At 39.6% G+C, this 21549-nt stretch overlaps 1 protein-coding gene across 1 annotated transcript; it reads right to left on the reverse strand.

Annotated features, from left to right (window-relative positions):
- Positions 1–609: 609 nt before the first annotated feature.
- Positions 610–3232, reverse strand: LOC106579437 (probable vesicular acetylcholine transporter-A). Its single transcript, XM_014159345.1, has one exon. The coding sequence runs from the start codon at positions 2740–2742 to the stop codon at positions 1180–1182; it is 1563 nt and encodes a 520-aa protein (XP_014014820.1). The 5' UTR covers positions 2743–3232; the 3' UTR covers positions 610–1179.
- Between the last annotated feature and the right edge of the window lie 18317 nt (positions 3233–21549).

Genomic DNA, 21549 nt, shown 5'->3' on the forward strand with positions numbered 1-21549 from the left:
ACTAGGCTACATAAATCATTCTCCAATCCTGACACATTAAATATGGAATGAAAGAAACAAATGCTCTGAATTTGAGGGTCAGGGAAATTAAAGAATGGGATAATTGGTTCACTGGTAACCTGCTAAACCAATACCAAAAAGTTTAACCAAAGCGCCTGATTCAATTCGTTTTGGCATTTTTAGTTTTTAACTTAAATGGGGATTAACGTGATCTTTAAACGATTTCCATTTCGAACGTTTTCTAGTTCAGTTGATTAAAACTTGTAGAATCGCTTATATTTTTCATAAGCTCTCAAATCAGACATTAATTGTTGATATTTAATTGTGCATAAAATATTTCGATGTAAAAAGGAAACGAATTAAACCTTCCGTATGTTTATAGCCTATTGGTCTTGATTGAGATGTATGTTCATATTACATTTTAATTTGATGTGAATAATGTGTTGTGATTTTAGTGACTTTGACTTGTGAATTTCTTACAACCCTTTCAACTATAACGTTATGTAAATAGTTTATTTGCATTATAAGAGAGCGACGCAGACTGGTAGCTAAAGGGCCAATCATTGCATGCATATTATACTTTTGACAATAACACACATGAAGCACTGGTACATTCACATACTCTTGATTTAATATGTACATTAATATACACATATAAACAATTGTTGAAATGTCCCATCATACATTTAGGATATGCATTCCAGATAGCCTATACATCATCCAAATGAAGTTAAATACAGAATACACAAAGTAAGAAGGGGGATTCAAACCCATCTATTTCCCCCTAAAAGTGTCTTGTGACATATTGCATATTGAATTTAGCAGCACAACTCTGGCAAAATACATATAAGGTATATTATTTTGAATGACGAATACATTTCATTAGTTATTTTTTATGATAAAAGTTATGTTCCGTTTACACAGGTCCATGAATATGATATGGAATCAATGTTTTGGCACAATGCACACACTTTCAGCTTTAACAAATATCTTACAACAACACCCTAGCGCAATCTACTGTGAATGCTTCTTCAGATGACATTGTCCGATTGAATTGGAAGACAGGAGATTCATCTGGAGTTATCTTATTTCCTAATTAAATAATGTAAATGGTTGGGTCAAAGGAGTATGACACTGAGAGTATAGCTACATCGTTTTTTTTTTTTTTTTTTTTACAGTTTACGCATTCTCAAATGACTCCTCTTCAGAATACTTGTCGATGCCATTCTCATCAACAACATTACTTAACCCCTTCCTCTTCCTCTCGCGTTCCTGAGTTTTTATTGTGTCGTAGAGACCCGTGGGGCCTTCCTCCAGTAGCATGCCTCTCTCCGAGTTTGAAGGTTTCATTTGGCACACGTTCTTTAGTAAGAACAGCGCTGGTGCGTAAAGCACGTTGGCGAGGCCCATGCCCAGGTTGAGCTGAATGAAGCCCAGGTCGTGGACTATCTGTCCGGCCACCACAGGGCCCAGGGCGTAGGCCACGCAGTAGGAGATGTCAGCGATGGCGTACACACTGCCGTACACCGACACATGCCGCACGTCCACCAGGAAAGCGAGTGTAGGCAGTAGCGCCGTGTCCACCAGGGCGATGCCAAAGCAGATGCCACACAGTGGGCCCATCAGCTGGCCGAAGGTTTTACAGGCTGGCACGGTGCACGAACTGGCGCCGATTATCACCATGCCCAAAGCCCCGTAGAACCACTGCAGGTGTGGGTACTTAGCCGCGAGTTTGACGGTGATGTACACACCCAGGACATGCGGGAAGAACGCGGGAAGCCAGGCGAGGCCAATCTCCCATTGGGAAGAGTGCATGGTTTCTTCCATCCAGTTGGCGATGGTGGGCTCCAGGAAGGCCAGCGGGATGTTACAGGTGGTCAGGGCACCCGCCACCACAGCTATGTAGGGGTCGATCATCAGTTTGTAGATGGGGGTGCCCACGGGCATGTTCTCTCTCTCCCCTCTGGAGAATGGCTTTAACACAGTCAGGCACAGCATGCCGTCCGTGAAACAGATGCAGGCCAGCACAATGAAGGGCACCCGTTTCCCACAGAACTCGTACAGGATGCCCCCGAAGGGAGGCGCCACTAAGCTGCCGAAAGAGATGAATGCCAGGGCGATACCCAGGGCTCTGCTCCTCTCCGCCTCCTCCGTGTACTTATCCGCTATCATGGCGATGCCTGATGTATCTGCGAACGCTGAGCCCAAGCCCTGCAAGCTCCTCGCCGCGAACAGAGCCACGTAATTATCGGCGAAGGCGAATAGACAAGTGGAAAAAAACATTATGATGAGTCCGATGAACAGAGGAAGGTCATAGCCGACCCGGTCAATGAATGTCCCGGTCAACGGGTTGACCAAAAGCTGCAATATGGCTTTGGACGCAAAAAGTACACCAATCTGCAGGTCGAAGTTGCCTTTGGTGGCTTTAAAGATAGTATGATTCGAGGAATTCCCGGCGTTTATTACTCGTGCATTAAACGAAGCGTGATCTGCCTCACTTTGTAATTCTGCCAAATAGTCTGGTATGATCGGCACAATTACCATGTAAAGCATGTTATCTAATAGAAGTGCTACACAGACAATCACTAGAATAATCCGTCTCTGTCGCTCAGGGTCTTTGAATTTAGTACCTAGTTGTTTAGTTCTTTCGCCTATCTCAGACAGTTTCATAGCAGCAGATTGCGCTAGATCCCCGTCTCCGTGGTCGGCTCCGTGGTCCTCTGTGATTCCCTCTGTATCCATGATTCTTTACGTTTTCTGCTGGCTTCTCTCTTCAAAAACGAAAAATAAACTCTTTCCACCGAATGAAATGTGCGCGTCTCAGTTTAGGAGATCTGTGTACATTTGTTTTGTTCTTGTCAGCTTCACTCATTCAATGAACTTATTCAGCAGCAGTCTAAACATATGGCCAGCATTCCGGTCTTTACCTTTCCCTGATGGCACAGTCCGTCATTGCGCTCGTATTTCCTCTCTCGTGACTTGGACGCGTTTTATCCCTGTCTTCCATTGTGGTTTCATTGTCTCATACCCCGTCATTTAGTTGACGCGCTGGAGAAAGATAAACTCTCACAGGTTAGGGATTCACCTGCAGCTCACTCGCACACTGTTGCTAGTTTGTGCGGCTATTTCCTAAACCAGACTGCCCCCTTCAGTGCCCTGCGTTCTCCGCCATCTGCTCTCACGTCTGCAGCCACCTGTATGACATCATCTCACAACAGCTAGAGCCCTTCAGTGTCCCCCTCCCCCGTCGTTTCCAAAAGCTATATGATGCAATCCTTGTTTGCCTTTCAGTGTTTCCACAGATGGGACATTATTATTTTATGATAAATTAACACATGGCAAGCCCGTGCCCAATAACACTCTGCAACCAGTTACTTCATGGAAAAATACTCTTGGTTTGATATAGGCCCACCCTTCAATCAAAGGACAGTGTGTGTGCTTGTCCGCAGTATAATATGCATTGTATGGACGATTTCAAAAAGTCAGGAGAGCTAAACAATGGACAACATTTGAACAATGTGTTTGGAAACATTTGAACAAGGAATTATCTTTTTAGATGTGGGCTATATTTGTTTCCAAGTGACCTTTGATGTACTGTATGTATTTAATGCAATGTATGTTCAAATACAATATCCACTGTTTGGTTAACATTTCTAACTTTCATACCACAAAAGATGTTATATCCATTGAAAAGTACCCTAGTGTTTTAATAGTGAAACGTGTGTAGTTCAGACAGAGGAGTGATCACCTACACTGATCTCGACTGTCTTCACTCAGCCGCAACAAGGATGCCATTTTAAGCACATGGCGTCTTTACCCAAGGTCACAGGGAATTCCAATAAGGGAGTGAACGTTATTTATAATATGGGTTACATGGAGAAAATCGGACCTCTCTGAAATGAAAAAAGCTTGAAAAAAGTAACCCTCCCCTATACCCAAAATAATAATTCAAACAAAGTGGATAGAAGAGAACATGTCTACCAATTACCCTCACTTCTTGGACAGACCAGAGCCTTTGATATGCAGTTTTAGAAACGGTTCTTTGTCCTGTAAGCATTACATGTCAACTCAAAAATATTAATAGTGCACAGGGCTGCGGGCTTTCGCAGGACACAGGACACAGGACACCGTGGACAAGAGTAGAGGTGGAAAGATATCCTTCATAGTAAAAGTATTGCATGCATTTATCATTTATGCAGGTCCGAGAAAAAAATACTTTAATAAAAAAATAATGCAATTTAAGTCATTTTACATATTAGCAGAATCTTTTTTAATAGCACACAAATTACCGAAATTACATTTGATTAATCATTTGATTGAGACCACACTAGATAGCCAATATCAAGTGTGCTTATAGGCTCCCAGGGGAGAATCAGAGATGAGGCTATTTAGGCTATAGGCTATTTAGTGTGGTCTCAATCAAATGATCCATAGCCTATAGGCTATGAAGTGCATGCTCAGGGAAGCACAGAGCAAAGTTATACTTCTAAAATAGCTGTTGGGATGGTGTAAATAAAACTAGGCTGCAATACACACCACAATGAATATTCCAACCTGAGCCCCAGGCTGCTCTGCTCTTGCTGATCAAAAACGTTTTTTGTGTGCTGCCTTACCAAAATGGCTGTGCTGTGTAGGCCTAAGGTGGCCTACACAAAGGCTTATTCAGATATTTTTTAGTCTGAAAAATTCATTATCTTGCGCGTATAGCCTAATAAGCAACTCAATTCTAAAACTCTGAGAAATATTGACATTTCATCAATTACAAATTACATGATGCTCCCCTAGACTAGATATAAAAATTACTAAACCCTGCCCTTGAGTGAAATTGAAAAAGCATGACCCTCCCCCTGTTTTCCTCCAGATAACCATTTTGTACATTTCGATCCATCAATAATCTCTCACAGCTCCCAGTAACAGGGATGTGAGTTGGTGTCCAAATCAGATGCAAGCCTTAGAGCACATTAAATCAAAGTTTAATCAAGCACATTAAATCAAAGTGTAATTTAATTGCGAGTGAGGAGTGCCGTGGAGCATCATGTCTCAGCTTCCTAAAGAAAAACCTGGCTTCCAAAAATGATAAGAAAGACAGAGAGAAAAGAAAGATCGACAATATGTCACCCAATTTTTCACAAAGGAAGGTGAGTGTAGTCCGTGAGTGGTGGAAATTAACCTGTTAGCTTAGTCCGTAGTGAAATAGGCTACTTTTGCTCCCCTAACAGGCTGACTACACCACTCGCGAACGTTGCAAAATAAATTTAGAAATCTATATTATTCAATTATTGCACCCACACTGCTTGCACGCGCCAATGAGCATCTGTATTGCCTAGGGCTAAAATAGGAGTTAGTTCTATTTGTGACGCAGATTGCGCTGCAAGTCCTGCCTCTCCCTTCTCCTCATTGGTTTATAGAAGCATGTACCCACGTGCCATTTCCTCATTCGTTATACCCACGTGGGTGACTGAAAGATGAACGAGGTCAGTGGTGGTAATGCACCTAATTTATGAAAGTTGCCAATCGCAATATAAAGTCAAGAGAAGAAAAAGCCTAGAAGGAGGCGCAATGACTAGAAACGATTTGGTTGACCCTTTTATGTGTGGATTAATTGTCGGAGTAGAGGACCTTGTGCATTTCAGGTTAAATAACAACTCAATGTTTATATCCCAGGAGAAATTAGCTAGCAACAGCAAGCTAGCTAAACAGGACAAATTAGCTAGCAAGTGCAAGATAGCTAGCTAAATTGCTATAAATGTTTAATGCTTTCGACCTGTCCCCAAATGAATGTAATTGGTTGAGTTTGTTTTGATATTTTAACCTGCGTGTCATGATTGCATTTGGTGTCGGGGACAAAATAAATGTATGCACGATGGCGCACGCGTGCAGCCGGTTTGGGTTCCGTGTTTAACATTAGTTACTTAATATCTTCACAGAACATTCTGAGTGTTTACATTTCGCTCCTTTTTTAGCCGACATTTAATCAATGCAGGCAAACTTTTAGCAAGCTATTCATACCAAATCAGTCGTCCCTGCCCCTGCCCGGTGCCAGGACCAACAGATGCAACTTCAGGCTCAGCAGCCCTGTCTCCCCATCCCCATACCCCTGAACCAGCCCTACTCCCAACTGAAGAAGGAAGTGAGGAGCATTGTGTTGAATGACATGTCAATTGGCATAATTGCAGGTACTGCAATGCATTGAGGACAGGAATGTGATTCTCCAGTCAGGAAAAATCTCACTTGACAGAGAGGCAGCCAATATCAGAGCCTTAAAGGAAGAGATGCAAGCTCTTAGAGATGGATGGGAGTCTCTCCTGTCTGAGGCAACACTGATTGCTACGCAAATGGATGTTGCACCTCAATTTAGCAAGGAACACAGCCACCAGAGGAAAAGGAAGAGATTCCATGATGAGACCTCTCAAGAGAAGACAGCTCAGGACAGTGCAGCAACCGTGTTTCAAAACAGTGTTTTTTACTGCTATGGACAACATCATAAGTCACTTGGACACTAGGTTCCACACCACTGCAAAAATTGTAAAAGCATTTTCTGCTGTTCTGAAAGTTGGGCAGATTAGTGAGGATAAAGTCCCTTCTGTGTTGCAACCACTGGTCATTAACTATTTCAGAGATCTTACAACTGAGTTTCAAAATGAAGTAAGACACCTGGACACTGTATATGCTTCCACTTTCCCCCCTAACTTGTCCCCTCTTGGTCTCCTGAATGCAATTTGTAAGATGCGGCTGAAAAGCATTTTTGGAGGAGTGTGCGTTGTTTTACGTATATTTTGCACACTGCCTGTGACTGTTGCTGGTGGCGAGAGAGCTTTCAGTAAGCTACAACTGATAAAAAAAACTATTTGAGGTCCACTATGTCCCAGGACAGGCTTTGCAGTATTGCCATGCTGTCCATTGAAAGTCAGTTTGCTAGAAAGCTGGACTTCAAAAACTTGATCAGTAGCTTTGCTAGCGAGAAGGCTTGGCGCTGGGCTCTTGGTAAGTAAGGCTGAGCAAGGGCCAGTGATAACTGTTAAATGGCATGGCTATGGATATTGGATCACTACACACATGATGCCCCACAGGTTGAGAGCAAGACTGAGAACAGACTGAGAACAAGCTATATCTCAAAGTAATGGCTGGATTCCCATAAAATGTGTTGTGCACAATCAAGACCCCAAGTGGAAGAAACCTATTGATTTGGTGACCACTTGACCTTTCCTCTAATGCCACCATCAGGCCTTTTCATTTTCATTTCCACTTTTACGGATGCTTATTTTCTAGTTCGTACAGTTGAAGTCGGAAGTTTACATACACTTAGGTTGGAGTCATTAAAACACATTTTTCAACCACTCCACAAATTTCTTGTTAACAAACTATAGTTTGGCAAGTCTACTTTGTGCATGACACAAGTGATATTTCCAACAATTGTTTACAGACAGATTATTTCACTTATTATTCACTGTATCACAATTCCAGTGGGTCAGAAGTTTACATACACTAAATTGACTGTGCCTTTAAACAGATTGGAAAATTCCAGAAAATTATGTTATGGCTTAGAAGCTTCTGAAAAGCTCATTGACATCATTTGAGTCAATTGGAGGTGTACCTGTGGATGTATGTTAAGGCCTACCTTCAAACCCAGTGCCTCTTTGCTTGACATCATGGGAAAATCAAAAGATATCAGCCAAGACCTCAGAGAAAAATTGTAGACCACAAGTTTGGTTCATCCTTGGGAGCAATTTCCAAACGCCTGAAGGTACCACGCTCATCTGTACAAACGATAGTACGCAAGTATAAACACCATGGGACCACGCAGCCATCATACTGCTCAGGAAGGAGGCGTGTTCTGTCTCCTAGAGATTAACATGCTTTGGTGTGAAAAGTGCAAATCAATTCCAGAACAACAGCAAAGGACCTTGTGAAGATGCTGGAGGAAACAGGTACAAAAGTATCTATATCCACAGCAAAACGAGTCCAATATTGACATAACCTGAAAGGCCGCTCAGCAAGGAAGAAGCCACTGCTCCAAAACTGCCGTTTGCAACTGCACATGGGGACAAAGATCGTACTTTTTGGAGAAATGCCCTCTGGTCTGATGAAACTGTTTGGCCATAATGACCATCGTTACGTTTGGAGGAAAAAGGGGGAGGTATGCAAGCCGAAGAACACCATCTCAACCGTGAAGCACAGGGGTGGCAGCATCATGTTGTGGGGGTGCTTTACTGCAGGAAGGACTGGTGCACTTCACAAAATAGATGGCATCATGAGGGAGGAAAATTATGTGGATATATTGAAGCAATATCTCAAGACATCAGTCAGGAAGTTAAAGCTTGGTCGCAAATGGCTCTTCCAAATGGAAAATGACCCCAAGCATACCTCCAAAGTTGTCGCAAAATAGCTTAACGGCAGCAAAGTCAAGGTATTGGAGTGGCCATCACCATTCCCTGACCTCAATCCTATAGAAAATGTGTGGGCAGAACTGAATAAGCGTGTGTGAGCAAGGAGGCCCACAAACCTGACTCAGTTACACCAGCTCTGTCAGGAGGAATGGGCCAAAATTCCCACAACTTATTGTGGGAAGCTTGTGGAAGGCTAACCAAAATGTTTGACCCAAGTTAAACAATTTAAAGGCAATGCTACCAAATACTCATGTGCTTGTATGTAAACTTCTGACCCACTGGGAATGAGATGAAAGAAATAAAAGCTGAACTAAATCATTCCCTCTACTATTTTTCTGACATTTCACATTCTTAAAATAAAGTGGTGATCCTAACTGACCTAAGACAGGGAGTTTTTACTAGGATTAATTGTCAGGAATTGTGAAAAACTGAATTTAAATGTATTTGGCTAAGGTGTATGTAAACTTCCGACTTCAACTGTATGTATACTTAGTTCAAACAACTGCTGCTGATTTTATTATTTTGTTTGTTATATAATTCTATAGATGATAATGTTTATTTATTTTAATTGAAAAGGTTAATGTATATTTAAGAGAATTTTACATTCAAGAATTGTACCATTAAAGTTACATTTAGACATTAAAAGATGGCTTTCAGCACATTTCTTAGTGTATCAGTCTTGCATCAAATAGTGAATTCCACTGTTTGCAGAATGTTGCATGCATCGTGCGACAACCTGTAATTTGAATGGATATTATTTGGATTTCATATAATAGTCCAAATTGGTGAAGTGAAATGAAAAAAATAAATACATGGAAATGCAGTGCGTGCATTCACCCCCTTTGCTATGAAGCCCCTAAATAAGATCTGGTGCAACCAATTACCTAGTTAAATAAAGTCCACCTGTATGCAATCTAAGTGTCACATGATCTGTCACATGATCTCAATATATATATACACCTGTTCTGAAAGGCCTCAGAGTCTGCAACACCACTAAGCAAGGTGCACCAACAAGCAAGTGGCACCATGAAGACCAAGGAGCTCTCCAAACAGGTCAGGGACAAAGTTGTGGAGAAGTACAGATCAGAGTTGGGTTATAAAAAAATATCAGAAACTTTGGACATCCCACAGAACACCATTAAATCCATTATTAAAAAATTTAAAGAATTTGTCACCACAACAAACCTGCCAAGAGAGGGCCGCCCACCAAATCTCACGGACCAGGCAAGGAGGGCATTAATCAGACAAAGACACCAAAGATAACACTGAAGAAGCTGCAAAGCTCCACAGCGGAGATTGGAGTATCTGTCCATAGAATCACTTTAAGCCGTACACTCCACAGAGCTGGGCCTTACGGAAGAGTGGCCAAAAAAAGCCATTGCTTAAAGAAAAAAATAAGCAAACATGTTTGGTGTTCGCCAAAAGGCATTTGGGAGACTCCCCAAACATATGGAAGAAGGTACTCTGGTCAGATGAGATTAAAATGTAGATTTTTGGACATCAAGGAAAATGCTGTCTGGCGCAAACCCAACACCTCTCATCACTCCGAGAAGACCATCACACCAACACAGGGAAGCATGGTGGTGGCAGCATCATGCTGTGGGGATGTTTTTCCATCAGCAGGTACTGGGAAACTGGTCAGAATTGAAGGAGTAATGGATGGTGCTAAATATAGGGAAATTCTTGAGGGAAACCTGTTTCAGTCTTCCAGAGAATTGAGACTGGGACGGAGGTTCACCTTCCAGCCGGACAATGACCCTAAGCATACTGCTGAAGCAACACTCACGTGGTTTAACCTGTCTGGGCTAGGGGGCAGTATTTTCACGGCCGGATTAAAAACGTACCCAATTTAAACAGGTTACTACACTGGCCCAGAAACTAGAATATGCATATTATTAGTAGATTTGGATGGAAAACACTCTGAAGTTTCTAAAACTGTTTGAATGGTGTCTGCGAGTATAACAGAACTCATATGGCAGGCAAAAACCTGAGAAAAATACAACCAGGAAATGAAAAACTGGTGCCTGTAGGTTTTTCAAGTCATTGCCAATCGAACACACAGTGACTAAGGACTCATTTTGCACTTCCTAAGGCTTCCACTAGATGTCAACAGTCTTTAGAAAGTTGTTTGAGGCGTCTATGATGAACAGAGACCGAATGAGAAGGCTGGGAAGTTGGTGACTGAGGGAAGGATGTCAGTTCATTGGCGCGCATTCACGCGAGATGTAGCTGTGTTCCAAAACGTTTTTCAAGACAATGCATGGGTCCGGTTGGAATATTACTGAAGTTTCACATTATAAAGGCCCTAAAGATTGATGCTATACAACGTTTGACATGTTTGAACGAACGTAAATAGATTTTTTTTGTTGACTTTTTGTCGTGACATTTTCCTACATTTTGTGTAGCTTACTGAACGTGCAAACAACATGGAGTTATTTCGACATATATTATGAACTTTATCGAACAAAACAACATTTGTTGTGGAGCTGGGATCCCTGGAAGTGCCTTCTGATGAAGATTATTAAAGGTAAGTGAATATTTCTAATGCTATCTATGCATTTAGATGACTCCAAAATGGCGGCTATCTGTATTGCGTAGTGTATTTTTCTGAGCACAGTACTCAGATTATTGCAAAGTGTGCTTTCCCAGTAAAGTTATTTTGAAATATGTCAATGCGGTCTTTGAATAACAGTTTAATATTTTAATATTTTAATATTTTATCAACGTTTATGATGAGTATTTTTGTAAATTATAGTGCTGATTCACCGGAAGTTTTGGGGGAAATACATTTTCTGAACGTCACACGCCAATGTAAAATGCTGTTTTTGGATATAAATATGAACTTGATAGAACAAAAAATACATGTATTGTCTAACATAATGTCCTAGGAGTGTCATCTGATGAAGATTGTCAAAGGTTAGTGCATAATTTTAGCTTGTTTTCTGCTTTTGGTGACGCCTGTCCTTGCATTAAAAATGGCTGTGTGTAATTTTTTGTCTATGTACTGTCCTAACATAATCTAACTTTATGATTTCGCCGTAAAGCCTCTTTGAAATCGGACAATGTGGTGGGGCTAGGGGGCAGTATTGAGACATTTTGAAAAAAATATGTGCCCATTTTTAACTGCCTCCTACACCAACTCAGAAGCTAGGATATGCATATTATTAACACATTCGGATAGGAAACACTCTGAATTTTCTAAAACAGTTTGAATGGTGTCTGTAAGTATAACAAAACTCATATTGCAGGCAAAAACCTGTGAAAAATAGATTTTAAAAAAATGTGAATTTTGTGACTGTACTATTTAGTGTCATTGTTTTATAGATACCATAGTGAGAAAGGATTCATTTCGCAACTCCTACGGCTTCCACTAGATGTCAACGATCTTTATAAAGTTGTTTGAAGCGTCTATGATAAACAGAGAGCAAATTAGAATGCAGGGAAGTTGACATGTCGTCACTTCATTTTTTTGCGCCTGCGCATAAATCTGAGAAGAGTGAGTTTGTCATAATTGTTTATCTAGACATAGGATAGGTTGTGTGAAAATATTACTGATGTTTACTGATGTTTCACGTTAAAAATGGACCAAAAGATTAATGCTAAACAACGTTTGACATGTTTGAACGAACGTAAATAGATTATTTACTAGGTTTTTTTAGCTTTTCGGCGTGATTTTACACCCCCCCCCACCACGTTTTGTGGGAGCATACTGAACGCTAACTACTTGGTGTTATTTGGACATAAATTATGAACTTTGTCAAAAGAAACCACATTTGTTCTGGACCTGGGATTCCTGGCAGTGCCTTCTGATGGAGATAATCAAAGGTAAGGGGATATTTACAATGTTATTATCGATATTAGATGATGCTAACTGTATAGCATAGCCTATTGTTCTTAGCATAGCACCCCGTTTATTGCAAAATGTGATTTCCCAGTAAAGTTATTTTGAGATCCGGCCATTCGGTAGCAATTACGAGATGATAATATATTATTCTTTGAATGACAATATTATAATTTACCAATGTTTTCGAATAGTAATTTTGTTATGTTCACCGGAAGCATTTCAGAGAAGAAAAAATCTGAATTTCACGCTACTGTAAAATGCTGTTTTTGGATATAAATATGAACTTGATGGAACAAAAAATGCATGTATTGTATAACATAATGTCCTAGGAGTGTCATCTGATGGAGATTGTCAAAGGTTGGTGCATAATTTTAGCTGGTTTCTGCTTTTGGTGACGCCTGACCTTGAATTGAAACTGGATGTTTGTACTTTTGTGGCTATGTACTGTCCTAACATAATCTAACTTTATGCTTTTGCCGTAAAGCCTCTTTGAAAATCGAACAATGTGGTTAGATTAAGGAGATGTTTATCTTTTAAATTGTGTAAAATAGTTGATTGTTTGAGAAATTGAAATTATTAGATTTTTGATGTTTTGAATTTCCAGCCTTGTTAGCAATACCGTCTCGGGTTCATTGCTAACCTGTAGCCCCAACAGGTTAAGGAGATGTTTATCTTTCAAATGGTGTAAAATAGTTGATTGTTTGAGAAACTGAAATTATTAGATTTTTGCTATCTTGTCAAGCAATCCTGTTACCGGGATGAGAACGGGAAGGGGTCCCATAGAGGTTAAGGGGAAACATTTAAATGTCTTGGAATGGCCAAGTCAAAGCATAGACCTCAATCCAATTGAGAACCTGTGGTATGGCTTAAAGATTGCTGTACACCAGCGGAACCCATCCAACTTGAAGGAGCTGGAGCAGTTTTGCCTTGAAGAATGGGCAAAAATCCCAGTGACTAGATGTGCCAAGCATAGAGAGACATACCCCAAGAGACCTGCAGCTGTAATTGCTGCAAAAGGTTGCTCTACAAAGTATTGATTTTTGGGGGGGGTGAATAGTTATGCACGCTCAAGTTCAGTTTTTTGTCTTCTTGTTTCGCAAGAAAACATATTTTGTATCTTCAAAGTGGTAGGCATGTTGTGTAAATTAAATGATACAACCCCCCAAAAAAATCAATTTTAATTTCAGGTTGTAAGGCAACAAAATAGGAAAAATGCCAAGGGGATAAATACTTTCGCAAGCCACTGTAGCAATACAAACTGATTGTCATAGCAAGCTAAAGTTAACCAAGTAGGTTCAATGTTAGCAAGCCAGCCATAGAACTTCAGCTGGCTAGCTAACAGCAATCTTTAACTTGCAATCAAAACTAATTTCGGACAAAATTAGAAATTATAATAACTGAAAATGATTCTTACCTGTATACAAAGCTTCCCGGCAGACTGCAACCCTTTTTATTAAATAAGATGTCCTGTGTTGTTCCGTTTAGTTTGCACAGCTTGTTTGGCCCATTGTGTTCCACTGATTTCAAAACTCGTGAAAAAATGATGTGATAACACTGATCGCCGATTCTTCCCCATCAAGGTCATCAGAAGACTCTGTCTTCTTCAATGAAAATATTTTTACCTAAATCAGGGATTTCCTCATCGCCTGATTCATTTTCAGAGTCAGAGAGAGTCAGCATGGCACGATCGTCCTCCAGAAAAGAGTCCATCACAACTTTTCCTCACTGACCTTTGTCGATTCAGGGCAACAATGTTATTGAGAGTAGTAGCACCATATTTTCAGTTCTCCATGGCTAACATTATATCTTTAAAAAACTGCTGTAGAAAGGATTATCTATGCATAACGAGCAGCACATGTTGTAGACAGACACGTGCTACACCGCAGACCAATCTGAACCTCATCTCTCGGCATGTCCAGCTCACTCATTATCTCAGCCAATCATGGCTATCGGGAAGGTCCCTGGCTTTTTCTTTGGCTAAACCAACTAGGCTCGTAATTTAACAACTTTATTCATATTTACAGATGGCATACAAGTTTTAGTAAGGCACATGAAAGTTCACATGTTCGAGAAGGCATTTCAGCCAAAATAAACGCATTTTGATTAAAAAAAATGTTTTACATTCAAACGGCTCTACTGTGAAGTCGTGACTTGCGACATACACCTAGTTTCCTGAAACGGGTAACATATCATTCATAATTGTGATTTTGTCAATGCAACTTATTTTTATAGCAGTGGTATTTTACTTCGTTGTAATATTGTTTTATTGCTACTGTATATCCTGGTATTGTTATTACTAACAATTACTCTTCATTCTGTACTTTAAGAAACCACACACACAAACAGTATTGAACATTATTTGCCAAAATCATTACTGGAACTGGACATCTTACTTGTCAAAGATTGAGGCCAGCTTTTGTATGTTAGTAACACAGTCTTTGAACATTCGCTCCATTTACAGTTTTACTGTAGGAAAAATCAGCAAGAAAAGACAGAGGCCTATATGTAATGGTTCTCAATTCTATTGAAGAATTGGTAGTGCTTGAACAACAAAAACGAGTTTTACTACAAGAAAAAAAGAGCAAGAAAGACTGACAACTTATTAATATGCATAACCCATATTTCAATATTCATGTAGTGATTGAACAACAACTGCATTCCGACCCCCCACCCCTAAAGGCATACATTCTTAGAAAACAGGTGCTTTCTGGAACCAATCAGGGATCTTCGACTGTCCACATCGGAGAACCCTTTGAAGAACCTTTTTTGGTTCCAGGTATAACCCATTTAGGTTCCAGGTAGAAACCTTTTCACAGAGGGTTCTAACTGGAACCAAAAGGGTTCTCCTATGAGGACAGCTGTTCAAAACTCGAACGCATTTGTCATGTTGACTCGTCTGTCAATGCTGCTGCAAACTGCATCAGAAGAAACATGTGAAATGGGAGATGTATAACAATTTCTTGATAGTCATGGTTAATTAACATGGTCTGAAAAAAGTTTGGGAACACTTAGAAATTCTTGTTTTTGAAAGAAAAGCTATGTTTTTTTGTCCATTTAAAATAACATCAAAATGATTAGAAATACAGTATAGACATTGTTAATGTTGTAAGTGACTATTGGAGCTGGAAACGGCTGATTCTTTTAAGGAATATCTACATAGGCCCATTATCAGCAACCATCACTCCTGTGTTCCAATGGCACGTTGTGTTAGCTAATCCAAGTTTATCATTTTAAAAGGCTAATTGATCATTAGAAAACCCTTTTGCAATTATGTTAGCACAGCTGAAAACTGTTGTCCTGATTAAAGAAGCAATAAAACTGTCCTTCTTTAGACTAGTTGAGTATCTGGAGCATCAGCATTTGTGGGTTTGATTACAGGCTCAAAATGGCCAGAAATAAAGAACTAAAACCCGTTTTCTCTTTGTCATTATGGGGTGTTGTGTGTAGATTGATGAGGGGAAAAAAAGAATTGATGCATTTTAGAATAAGACTGTATCGTAACAAAATGGGTAAAAAGTCAAGGGGTCTAAATGCTTTCCAAATGCACAGTACACATCACCAAAGTCAGTGGAAGGGTAATGCTGCCATCCTTAGGCGAAGTTGTGTAGGCTGCTATGTCCACTGCTGTCTGTGGTACACTCAGAGGAGAGTGTTAGAGACATCTAGTGGCAAAATGATTAACTGCATAATGATGCTGAGTCACCTCATACATGGGTATTGTGTGAATATTTGTTTTTGTTAAACAAATGGCAGTTTTTAAAATCTTTGATATACATTATAAAGGACTTTAATGCATAATAATCATCTCATGATCTTGACTAAATACCAGCCATTATTAGTGTGTTGACTGAAAGACATAACATATACTGTAAGCCTGTCTATTTATAAGATATTATAAATACAATCTCACATTCAATTCGTGCATATATGTACATAATGCTTTTCACCAAATTTCATGCGTTTGTGTGTGGCTTAATTCGTGAGAAAATACACAAATTTATGTGCTACTGAATTCTGGCGAAAAGACATATTTAACCAGTAGGCTTCACACAAGCCTTTGCAACAACCATAGATGTGATAGCCTATATTTCATTTTTGTTCTTCTTTATGGCTAATTCAACTTTATGAATATACATAAATGTTGTCTTTATTTAACCCTGTTTTAAAATGTGTAGTTGTATGCCTATATGTACTGTTTTAGACTTGCTGAACAGAATTTGTGAGAAAAGACGCACATTTACATGCGACTTAATTCGTGGGAAAAATGGTTTTATTAATGCCAATGCTGTTTCTTATGCTTGATTTTCAGCTCTCCGGAAAACGGACCCAAGATCAGTACTGTACATAGGCAACTTCAACCCAATGTAATGCGGAGCGTGTTCCAGCTCGTCAACACAATCAGCTACAGGGGAGTTTACTTTCTGCGTTGTTCGGCTTATTTAAGAATATCAAATTAAATGAATCGAAGAAACGCTTTTCAGGCAGTTTGAATGTATATTGTTATTCTGTGCAGAATCGGTGTATGTTGACCTACAACACAAATGCGCATCATGACAAAGAAGGCAACTTGGAACATACCTGATCCTCCCATGCGTATCATCCTCTTCCCCAGTAAGTGAAGTATGCAATAAAACAATGTGGCTGTAATCGCTAGTATGTAATGTTATGGATATTAATTTAGAGCTTTTTACGACATTTCTCAAACCACTATGCATTTTCACTGATTTGTCAAGGTTTTCAATGAAAATCTTAGCTATAGGCCTACTCAACAGTTTCAGCTAGCTAGCTAGAGAGCTAGGCTACAGTCTATGGAGTTTCATGGTGGGTGCAGGGTTTGTTCTGGGCAACATCTACACACCTGATTAAACTAGTTTGAGTGGTTAATTACTTTAATCCACGTGTGTCAAACTCCTACCATGGGAGGTCCGAGTGTCTGCAGGTTTTTTCTCCACCCTTGATTGATAAATGAAGGTCACAAATTACTAAGGAACTACCCTCACCTGGTTATCTAACGTTAGGTGTTAGTTGAAATGAAAAACCAAAAACCCGCAGACACTCGGCCATCTGTGGAATGAGTTTGACACCCCTGCCTAATAGAGCTTGTTCAACTTGTCTTTGCAAAGCCTTTCTAAAGACAGTTGTATACCCTGTGGAGCAAATAATGGATGAATTGTGTCAACAAGACAGCAATGCTCCCATCCACAGTGAATGTATATCTATCCAATGGTCATCTTATTATCCGTCATTCACATTCTTTACATTTTTGTACATAACCTGTAGTTGTTGTGATGTAATCCACTTATAAATGAAGTACATCTTAATGCTCAGTTATTTTTTTAAATTAAAATAAGTATCCTACATATACAGCGGTGAAATACAATTCTAAACTTGTTCTGTTTAACTTACAGCTCCAAATAAAGACCCTTCACACCTACCACCCTTCTATTCAGACCACTCAGACCTACGGCTGACACCTTTAGTCTCTCTCTTTATCTATCCTCTTGATACAGATCTCTTGATCCGCTGGCTGCATTTTAAGTAAGTGGAGACTTTTTCTCTTTTAATTCAGCTTTCTTCCCATTTGTTGTGTTTTCAAAAACCAAGCCAGGTTGTAGTTTAAAAATGCAAACCATCTGGAGGAGATTATATCTTAAAATAAGTAACAAAATCTCACTGGCCCAGGTACTGTATCTGTCAACTAACGACACTCATTGCACTATGCACCTGAGGCTATGGCAGGTAGCCTATATCTAGGTTACAATAGTAGTCAACAGTTAGTATGACACATTTTTACATTACAGTGTGGCATGTGGGGTAATGTCAAAGCCTCAGGATTAGTTTTAGTACAAGGCTGGGTCCATTATCAGATCTGACCCATATGATTGAGTCATTGAAACCCATGTCACCTTCAAACACACACATATCCCTTCTTTAATGGGCTTGAGAAGGGTCAGGGCTTGACGTTTAATGTGAACTCAACGTCAGCTCCTTAATTGGCCAAACTCTCTTTATTAATTGCTATTGTTAGTATAGTTTTTATCTCACAATCTCTAGTTCTCCTTGTCAATTCAAGCCCGATGCCAGAGTGGACCTCCCTGGTGCATTCCATCAGTCAAAGTTACTGTATAGGTGTAGGTGTCATGATCGTCGTAAGAACTGAAAGCATACTCGGATCAAAGCGTAGCGTGATCTAGGTTCCACATGTTTATTAAATGAAACTCTCTCTCAAAAAAAAAAAAGAATAAACAAACACGTGAAGCTATGGAGTGCTCACAGGCAACTACACATAAACAAAACAAGATCCCACAAAACACAGTGGGGAAATGGTTGCCTAAATATGAACCCCAATCAGAGACAACGCTAAACAGCTGCCTCTGATTGGGAACCATACCAAGCACACCAACATAGAAATAATAAACCTCGAACACCCCCTAGTCACGCCCTGACCTACTATATCTCTATGGTCAGGGCGTGACAATAGGGCTATTCTTTCTGACACTTTCGTATCCACCTTCATGCAGAATGGCTCCTGCCTCCAGTCATAAGCTGTGTCCTAGTTGTAAAACATCAATAGGAGTAGTATCAAAGAAGTGCAAGTTCTGTGGTGCAAAAATACAGCTGAAGGTAAAGTTAGAGGCCCATAAAGTTAAGGCAACAGATGAATGGGCAAATAAGACAATGAAAAATGGAAGATATGCAACCTTGATTAATGCAGCAAACAAGCTGGTAAGCTTTATCATGTTTTCCTCTAAAAAGATTTCTGCATTTCTAGCTTAGGGAAATGATAGGCTCTATGCACTTATTTGCTGTTGTGTCAGTTAAGACTGAAAATCAAAATGTCATTATTTGACTGATATTTGTTGTGTTTCTGGAAGTTATTTTGTCATTAGTGATTCCAGGTACAGTGGCTTGCGAAAGTATTCAACTCCTTGGCATTTTTCCTATTTTGTTGCCTTACAACCTGGAATTAAAATTGATTTTTGGGGGGTTTGTATCATTTGATTTACACAACATGCCGATCACTTTGAAGATGCTAAATATTTTTTCTTGTGAAACAAACAATAAATAAGACAAAAAAAATTAACTTGAGCCTGCATTGCTATTCATCCCCCCAAAGTCAATAATACCTTTTGCAGCAATTACAGCTGCAAGTCTCTCGGGGTATGTCTCTATAAACTTGGCACATCTAGTCATTGGGATTTTTGCCCATTCTTCAAGGCAAAACTGCTCCAGTTCCTTCAAGTTGGATGGGTTCCGCTGGTGTACATCAATCTTTAACTTCTCTAGGGTAGGGAGCAGTATTTTGACGTCCGGATGAAAGGCGTGCCCGTAGTAAACTGCCTGCTACTCAGGCTCAGAAGGTAGGATATGCATATTATTTGATATTTGAATAGAAAACACTCGAAAGTTTCTAAAACTGTTTGAATGATGTCTGTGAGTATAACAGAACTCATATGGCAGGCAAAAACCTGAGAAATATCCAACCAGGAAGTGTGGAAATCTGAGGTTTGTAGTTTTTCAAGTGATTGCCTATACAGCATACAGTGACTGGGTTCATTTTGCACTTCCTAAGGCTTCCACTAGATGTCAACAGTCTTTAGAACGTTGTTTCATGCTTCTACTGTGACTGGGGAGAGAATAAGAGCATATGGAGTCAGATGACTGAGAGAATGACATGAGTTCAGTGGCACGCACTCACGTGAGAGTTAGCTGTGTTCCTTTTCTTTTTTTGAAGACATTGGAATCGTCCGGTTGGAATATTATGGAAGATTTATGTTAAAAACATCCTAAAGATTGATGCTATACATCGTTTGACATATTTCTACGAACGTAAATATAACTTTTTTTTGACTTTTCGTCGTGACATTTTGCGCACGCTTCCTGCATTTGGAGTAGTGGACTGAACGCGCGAACAAAAAGGAGGTATTTGGACATAAATTATGGACTTTATCGAACAAAACAAAAATAAATTGTGGACCTGGAATCCTGGGAGTGCATTCTGATGAAGATCATCAAAGATAAGTGAATATTTATAATGTAATTTTTGTCATTTCTGTTGACTCCAAAATGGCGGGTATCTGAATGGCTTGTTTTGATATCTGAGCGCTTTATTCAGATTATTGCAAAATTTGCTTTCGCCGTAAAGCTTTTTTGAAATATGACACAGCGGTTGCATTAAGGAGAAGTGTATCTGTAATTCTTTGAATAACTGTTGAATATTTTATCAACGTTTATGATGAGTATTTCTGTAAATTGATGTCCTCATTCACCGGAAGTTTTGGGAGGCAAAACATTTCTGAACATTACACGCCAATGTAAAATGAGGTTTTTGGATATAAATATGAACTTTATCGAGCAAAACATACATATATTGTGCAACATGAAGTCCTATGAGTGCCATCTGATGAAGATCATCAAAGGTTAGTGATTCATTTTAGCTGTATTTCTGGTTTTTGTGACGCCTCTCCTTGCTTGGAAAATGGCTGTGGTTTTTCTTGTCTCGGCGCTGTCCTAACATAATCTAATGTTATGCTTCGCCATAAAGACTTTTTGAAATCGGACAATGTGATTGGATTAACGAGAAGTGTATCTTTAAAATGGGATATAATAGTTGTATGTTTGAGAAATTTGAATTATGAGATTTTTGTTGTTTTGAATTTGCCACCCTGCTATTTCACTGGCTGTTGAATAGTGTGTCCCGCGGGCGTCCCACATACCCCAGAGAGGTTTTAAGTCATACCACAGATTCTCAATTGGATTGAGGTCTGGGCTTTGACTAGACCATTCCAAGACATTTAAATGTTTCCCCTTAAAAACCTCTGGGATTGAGTCTAGTTTCCTGAATTTCCACCTGACTGATGTGCCCAAAGTAAACTGCCTGTTACTAAGGCCCAGAAGCCAGGATATGCATATAATTGGTAGCATTGGATAGAAAACACTTCAACGTTTCTAAAACTGTTAAAATAAGGTCTGAGACTATAACACAATTGATATGGCAGGCAACAATCCAAAGAAAAACCAACCATTCTTTCATCTGTCAACTAATGACAGATCATTCTTACAATGGAAAGCTATGGGTCCTATGTAATTCCGGCTCTCATATTGCAATTCCTATGGCTTCCCATGGATGTCAACAGTCTTTATTCAAGGTTTCAGGCTTGTTTCTTGAAAAACGAGCAAGAATTTTTAGTTTTTGTGAAGAGAGCACCGGAACAATATCCGTCCTTCGGCGCACGAGGAAGAGGGCGTGCGCTTACTAATTTTACTTTCCTGTTGAACATACTACTTTCCGTATGAAATATTATAGTTTATGTACAT

Source organism: Salmo salar, chromosome ssa19 (genome assembly GCF_905237065.1).
Source record: "Salmo salar chromosome ssa19, Ssal_v3.1, whole genome shotgun sequence".
Classification (NCBI taxonomy): domain Eukaryota; kingdom Metazoa; phylum Chordata; class Actinopteri; order Salmoniformes; family Salmonidae; genus Salmo; species Salmo salar.

Bases quoted from the DNA above. Each gene is read 5' to 3' on its own strand.
- LOC106579437 (XM_014159345.1), bottom strand. From the start codon at position 2,742: ATGGATACAGAGGGAATCACAGAGGACCACGGAGCCGACCACGGAGAC.